General features: G+C 52.6%; 1 protein-coding gene across 1 annotated transcript; it reads right to left on the reverse strand.

Annotated features, from left to right (window-relative positions):
- Positions 1-2,893: 2,893 nt before the first annotated feature.
- On the reverse strand, positions 2,894-7,467 carry Cimap1c (ciliary microtubule associated protein 1C). The gene is made up of 5 exons (XM_059266927.1): positions 7,329-7,467; positions 7,123-7,251; positions 6,183-6,293; positions 5,376-5,489; positions 2,894-4,677 (listed from the first exon to the last, which is right to left on the reverse strand). Exons 2-5 carry the CDS (start codon positions 7,241-7,243, stop codon positions 4,196-4,198), a joined length of 828 nt encoding a protein of 275 aa, XP_059122910.1. The 5' UTR covers positions 7,244-7,251; positions 7,329-7,467; the 3' UTR covers positions 2,894-4,195.
- Positions 7,468-7,806: the final 339 nt, after the last annotated feature.

Consider the following 7,806-nt stretch of genomic DNA (forward strand, 5'->3'; position numbering starts at 1 on the left):
GTCTTCCTCCCTGATTCCCCTCCACAATTCTGGACCAACCCTTTCATCTCTCTCCTCCCCAGGAAGCCCTCCCTCTGCGCACGTCCACCCACTTAGGCTCTGAGGGAGAGCTAAGGGAGCCCTTCTCCCCAGCACCCCATCCCTCTCCTCCCCGATGCCCACCCTTCTCTCCCAGCCCCCTCTCCATAGCCCTGCCTCTCCCTCGTCCCTGTCTCCTGCTGAGTCTCCGCTTACTGTGTTTACAAGACAGCGATGACAGTTTTTTATTTCTCTCTTTTGTCTCCCTTCCTCCCCTGAAGGGAAACGTGCTTCCAATCTCCCAGGAAGAAATGAAGGCTCTAGACGAGAGGACACAAACAAAGGACATTGGGACCATGATGACACCCCACTCCCACACGAGTCCCAAATACAAACAAATGTTCATGTGCGTGCCTGCATGCACACGCACGCAAACGTGTGCACTCGCGCGCGCACACACACACACACACACACACACACACACACACACACACACATAATCCCCCCTCTGGCTGGAGCCTCCAAGAGCAGCTGTGTTATTTCGGGGGTAATTGAAAATGTCGATCTTTATTCTGGAATATAAACAGGGCAGACGGACACAGGAATCAAGGAGGAGAGTAGTGGTGGGGACCAGAGGAAGGGCGACCCAGTGGGGGGAAGAGCTAGACCAGATGGGAGGCTGCAGACACAGAGGGTGAAGGGGAACAGCAGGAAGTCCTCTTTCCACGATGGGCAGCTGGGACATGCACCTTCCCACCCTTAGGACTCAGGGAGACATTCTCCAATCAGCTTTCACCCTGCCCCTTGAGGCATGAGGACAGAAGGGCTGCCTCCCTGGGTGCTCCTTCCGAGTCCTGGAGACTGGCAGAGACCACCCCAACTCGTCCTGATGGATGTGACTCCCTTGACCCAGAGCACCCCAATTTCTTCATGAGCACAGAGCACTCTCCTCCCACCCCAACCCCCATCTCTGTGTGCGTGCATGCGTGCGTGCATGAGTGTGTGTGTGTGTGTGTGTGTGTGTGTGTGTGCGCGCGCGCGCGCATGTATGCACATGCCCTGCTACCCTTATAGCCTATATCCTTTGCTTCTGGGGAGTTGGGGTGCAGCTGTGAACCAGGCTCAGGTGTGTGAGATGAGGAGGTGCCTGGAGTACCTGGAGTGTCACAAGGTGTGGGTAGCATCTGCTGTGGAGTCTAGGGAAGGTTCCTGCTTTCTTCCTGGGAGGACAGTGCAAGGTGTGTGTTTGGGGGTAGCTGACATAAGATAGAGGGTAAAGGGTGGGTTTTCCGTTTCTCTGGGAGATACCTTGGCTTAGTGGACCTGTAACTAAGGGACATATGTCTGTGAGTGACTCATTGTGACCCTCTTTCCTCATTCTCTCCATCCTTCAGAAACCCAAATCCGTTCCAAAATTCCCTTCTAGCTCTCATATCTAACCCTACTCATATCTGGTGAGCTAAGGGCCAGACTGATCTGTCTAGTGAAGAAAAAGTGGACTTGGTCCCAGGATGAGTAAAACCTCCAATCCCACACTGAACCCTAATCCTGGTCACATACCAAACCAATTTGGAGACAGGCCACACATTCCTTATGTAGTCAGGGTTGTTTCTATGCCCCGAGACTCAGTTTCATCTTTCCAACAGTGGTCTTGGCCCAGGCTAGGCACTCCATCCAAAAAGGCCTGTTTGGAGACTGGTGTGAGGCTCACCTGACCTGATGCCACAGGGGAGCTCAGCGGCTGCCACCTGCCACCCCCATCCCCATCCAACACTTTCAGCCCAAGCATCACTAATTTTTGCAGCTGCTGTGATAAATGGCATTGTCGGCAAAATGACATCTTTCTAATCTGCTGCAAGACAGATGGGTCCCCGAGCAGGCTCGCTCTCTCTCTCTCTCTCTCTCTCTCTCTCTCTCTCTCTCTCTCTCTCTCTCTCGCCTGCCCAGGCCAGCCTTGCCGAGTTATGGGTAGGATGGGACTGACATGGACTCGGGGTCTGGAAGAAAGACACTTCCAGGCTCTGAGCCAGATATGAACGTAGGTGGTTGCTACAAGCCTCTTCCCTAAACATTGCTGGGTCTCTTTTAATATTACTACAGTGATCTCCGTTCTTCACCATCCATACTTAGATATACTCAATTCAGTTTTCATTTCAGCCAAATCTCAAATGTTAGCCCAGGTGTAGTGGCGCACACCTGAAATTCCAACCCTCAAAACTAGAGCAGAAGGTTCACAAGGTCAAGGCCAGCCTGGGCTGCACAGCAAGACCCTGTCTTTTAAAAGGAAACAGAATCCTGAAGTGGTGGGGCAGGGGTGGGGAGTGGGGGCTCCCTCAGTAAACTGCCTGGCACACAAGCACCAGGACTTGAGTTTGATCCCCAGCTCCTGGTAAAAATATTGGATGTGGCAGCCCACCTGTAATCCCAGCCCTGAGGTGGAAACAAGAGGATTTGGGGGGATTCTCTAGCCAGCAAGTCCAGCCAAATTGAGGAGCTTCCAGTTCAATGAAACAAAACAAAACAAAACAAAACAAACAAAAAAAAAAAAACCCCACTGGTCTCAAAAATTAAAGTGAAGAGGAATTGAGGCAGACTCCTAATGTTAACTCTGGCCAAAGGATGCACACATATGTGTACCCACACACACATGGGTGTGCATACACATAAACACCTAACACACACAAAAAACAGTTTTTAAAAAATCCTGAATACTTCTTGGTCTTACAAGGGTGAATCATTTGGGAAGCCTGGTGATGCAGGCCTAGAACCCCAGTTACTCTGAAGGCTGGTGGAGGGCGATCCTGAGTTCAAGGCCTGCCTGGGCTGCAATGTAAGTTTAAAACCAGCTTGTTTAAATATAAGGGAGGGAGTTGGGTGTGGTAGCATGCGTCTTTAATCTTAGCCCTTGAGAAGCAGAGGTAAGCAGATATCTGTGCATTCAAGACCAGATATCTGCTCTACATTGAGAGCTCCAGTACAGCCAGGATCACAAAGAGAGACTCTGTCTCAATAAAATAAAATAGAGGGGACAAGCCATCAGACACTGATTCTGGTTCTGAATGTCCCCCTCTGGCTGAGCCAGTGGGGTCTTGAAGGGTAGGAATCAAGAGTCAAGGAATGTCAGATTCCTGCTTGGAAGGCCCCAGCCCACAGGTACCATCCAAAAGCAGGTGGAGCCAGGCCTGGCCCTGAGGACTGAGACAATGCTGCCCTCCCCTGGTCACACTGATGTCCTTCGCCAGGCTGAGCTGCTGAGATTGGGAATATAGCAAATGACTCTCCAAAGATAGGCATGTGACACTCAGACCCCTCCCAGCAGGCCGCAGGCTGACCACAACCTCCAGCACTTCCCATGCTGGCTGCCTTTCTCTAACTGCCCAAAGTCTTCCGGAAGTACAGTCTTCACTGAGTGTAGTGTTGTGCGCTAATCCCACACTTGGAAGGCTGAGGACTGCTTGCACTACAAAACAAACAAGGAAAACCACTGTGTCCTATCTAGCTAAAGCCCTCGGGGTTCAGCTGGAACTCCTGGCTAGAGCTTCCAGGCAGCAGCACCCTTCGGTCTCCCTGCATGCTGTCACTACCTCTACCTGCCCCCAAGTCTCCACATATCCATCTGGGTCCTTCTCCAGGAGCCTGTCTTTCCCGATCCCAAACCAAGATGACCCCTCCCATTTCTGCCCAGGTCCCCGCTCCTATCTTGAGGAATGACCCTGGCAGGGACCAAAGATAGAGCCCTAGAACTGGGGAGAATTTAAACTTCATCCAGGGCGATCCCTGGCACTATCGGAAAGGGACCATGAGGCCCAGAGAAGCGCAGGGAAAGGCCGCACAGCCTGTCAGTGGCCACTCTAAGGTGGGCCTGCCCAGGCTCCCTGGAAGTCACACAGCTGCTTCCCCTAGTGGCCAGCATCGACCCCCATGTATACAGGATACAGTACCAAGGATCCCTAGCCCCTCACCCAGAGCAGAGTCCAGAGGAAGCAGCTGAAAATGTTTACAAAACAAAGGAATGAATAAACAAAAATATTTATCTAATGCCTCTGTGTGCTGGCTCCTCACCAGGCACCAGCTCTGCTAAAGGAATTCATATGAGATCAGGTTGCTCAATGTGGTATAGAAAAAAAAAAAAAAAAAAGCATCTGTGAGGAGGGAGGGGCACATACTAACACTGGCCTCAGTCAAGAATGTCCACAATCAATGGGCACAAGTGGGGCGAGTGTTTGATGCCCATGGTGAAGGCAGGTATGCGGGGCTTGTGCACAGTGACCGGCTGGACATTGTGGGAGCCAGGGCCAGGCCGAAGTGTGTGGTCCAATGGATAGGCAAAGCGCTTGGCCGTGCTAAACACAGGGCTGCGGTTCTGGTAGACGGACGGCTCAGGTCGGGCATGCATCGCAGGTCCAGGACCTCCCGCTATATTCTCTTTGTAGAACCAATTCTTGCTTGAGGAGCCCAGACTATAGCAGGGGGCGGCTCGGAAGACAGGGATGTTGGGTCCCAGTGAGAGTGGCAGCTGGTACTGGTTGGAGGCCGGGTTGGGATCCATCACTCTGCACGGACACCGGTAGCCAATCGAGAACTGGGGAGCCGTCCGTTCCCCAGGGGGCCGAGTCTTCTCAAGGTTGTAGTGGCAGGGGGCTGGAGTGGTGCTTAGGCCTGAAAGGGAGGGAGATGGGGAGAACCTCACAGGCCCTGATACCAGCTGCTGCATCGTCTCAGGGGGAGCTGAGTTCTTGCCCAGCCCTGGGGGCTTAAAAAAAAACCAAACAGTGCAGCAGCAGGGTGTGGACATTAGGGCTACATGGCACTGTGGGCAGGGAAAGACAGTCACCACCATGGTGACATTGTTGTCCTAAAACAAAAGCCATCACTGACGTTGTGGCAATGACTCCTTGGCAGTCAACATGATGGCATTGCCCCGTGTCCCACAACAGCACCAGGAAATTTTCTTTAGGTCATTAGTCTGTGAGCTCATTAGCATGACAATATTGCCACTTTGACGTGAGCCCTGTGACATCATAACACAATGTATATCATAACGTTGGCTTCTATGCATAAAAACAGCGACACATAGGTGGGGATGGCAGCATCATGATATTTGTCTTTTTTTTTTTTTAACTATAACCCTGGCTGGCCTGGAACAGGCTGTGTAGACCAGGCTGTCCTCTGCTTTCCAAGTGCTGAGATTACTACTGCGTGCCACCATACTTAGCTAAACACTGGGGTCTTGATGTGACAATGAGCAGATGCCAGCATTCTCAGACATGCCCCTGTTGTGCCCCTTCCCAGGTTCTAAGGATGGATACCTCCCACACCCCATCCTCCCAACGGCCCATCTTCCCGGCCCATCTTACGAAGATTGGAGATGCGCTCCTCCATGGGGACCTGGGGGCAGGTAGATATTCCAAAACGAGTCGCTTTGGGATCCAAGAAATAGCAAGGCCCGGGGCTGTATGTGTCTATGATCCCTGCAGGGGACAAAGAGGGGCCACAGCTGCCACCCCACCAAGGACTCTCTTCAGATTCCTCTGGGGGGTCTGTGTACTTTGATTTCCTCATCTGTAAAATGGGACCTTCTGTGCATGACCGCCAGAGACTGCTGGAAGGACCAGATAAGAACAGGCAGACCACAGTGTGGTTAGTCTCCTACCACAGACACTTCCGGGTTGGTGCCAAGGGTAATGACAACCACTGTAGCTACCGTGAATATTGAGAAAGGGCTCAGTCCCAGCCAAGAAACCTCTGCCAAGGAGATGTGACTTTGGAGGGGGGGGAGGCAGGTATCTAAACCTCAGGCCCCCAAACACATGACCATATCCCCACTTAACCTCTCATCTCACTGGTGTTGGCTTTCCGTCACAGGTCATCTTTGACTGCTGCAAGCATCCCCAGCAGAATATGAGACACACAGAGCCAAAGAGCCCCAGGGAAAGAGAGCCCTGCTCTGCTGGTGACAGTTCTAGGCCCCCACAGCTCCCCCTGGGGAGATCTGCCTGACTGGCTGCACAGAGCTACCTTCTTCACATGTGGGGGTCCACTTAGGAAATTTTACTGGCTTCCTCCTGTCTCCATCTTCACCAGCCCAAGCCCCCGGCGGCCTACGGATGCAATCTTAGACAGTCGCCCTGACCCTTCAGGGACAGACCGTGGGGACTGCTCACGTTTCTCAGTGTGCCTCGAGTGTAGGGTGTAAGCCGGCTCCTGAAACATGGAGATGTCGTGGGCTATGTAGCCGGTACAGGATGGCCGGAGGTACTTGGCAGGCCCTGGACCTGTGAGGACAGACAAAGACGATCTTTAGCCTCGGCCCCCAGTGCGGTTGATGTACCATGAGAACACAGGGGGCTTTGCTCTGGCTGATGGCATCCTGCCACAGAGCCGGGCATCGAGCTGGTGCCCTACAAGGAAGGTAGTATGCAGAGCTAAGATGCGATTTCCTGTGGACCCGCAGCCTGATACAGAAAGACACCAGTCACAGTTCATTGAGAACTTGGTCTGCACTAAGACCCATGCTAACCGCTTGATATTGTTATTTCAGTTGAGCCTCTAGACAACCTTGTTAAGACAGACACTCTTGTCTTCTCCATCTCACAGACAATAATACTGAGGGAAAAAAAAAAAAAAAAAAGTAATCTGTCCAGCTACAGTAACTGGTGATGTGAGAACCAACGGAACCCAAACATTTCATCACTGCTCTAACACACTTCCCAAGTAATGATCAGTCAATAGCAACCTAGTGAGAATTCATTTGCCTGGTCTCTATTGAAAAGAAACAGAAATCACTAAAGGTAGGGCTGGCGAAGTAGCTGAGTGGTAGAGCTCTCACCTATAATGGATGGATCCCTGGGTTCAATCTCTAGCACCTTGAAAAGTGGAAAACCAAGCTAAATGCTCTAGTCTTTTCCCCAAAACATGCTGTACGCCCCCACGCTCCAACTCTCTTCCCGGTCTCACAGAGCCAGTGAGTGGGCCTAGCTTGGAGGTGCAGGTTGCTTTAAGGACTTGAGGAGTGTTTGTGGGGCTTCGCAGGAGGCGGGGCTGTTGGGCTAGGCCCTTGACAGCAACCTAGCCTGGTAGGCCCTAGGGTAGGGCTGCTCTCACCTTTGATTGTGGCCATGACAACAGGGGTCTGCTTTATCTCCTGCCATGAGGGCACCTCTTCCTCCTTCTCTGGGTGCTGTGCATAGAACACACAGTTCCTGGCTCCCTTGGGCAGTTTCATGGTGAAGGCTGAGAGGAAACATGAGCAGTTACAAGCAGTGCCTGAGAGACCAGGAGACGCCCAGGCCCCTCTATCCACTACCCACCCCACTTCAGAGACTCCCGAACAGCTGGGGTCTGCGGGGAAGAAGTCTGGGCTCAGTAGCTGAAGCCACAGAGGTGCATCAGCCAGCCACGGCCCAGTGGCTGGAGTGCAGGGTGACATCACATCACGGCAGAACTTGGACTGTGAGGCCCGGAGTGTTTATTTCCCCCGTTGCCGTGGTGCCCGAACAGTGGCACAGCAGCTCTCTGTTGAGAGCGCTGCTACAGGAAAATGCAGCTCCGTTGCCCACTCTTACATCCAACCAGGCTGAACGCCCCGGGCATTCCTCAGTAAGAAGGAACTAAGGTCTAAGGAGGGGGTAGTGAGTGACATGGCCCTTGAGCCAGTGACTCACTACCAGTGGGTATCTTATGATTGGGGACAGGAACAGAAGGGGTGAGTAGGTCCTGGGTGAAGGGTTCCTGTCCACCTCCACAGCCCTCTGGGACCTTCTACCCCTCCGTCCCTTCCACCTATCT

This window comes from Peromyscus eremicus, chromosome 7, assembly GCF_949786415.1.
Source record: "Peromyscus eremicus chromosome 7, PerEre_H2_v1, whole genome shotgun sequence".
NCBI classification, from domain to species: Eukaryota; Metazoa; Chordata; class Mammalia; order Rodentia; family Cricetidae; genus Peromyscus; species Peromyscus eremicus.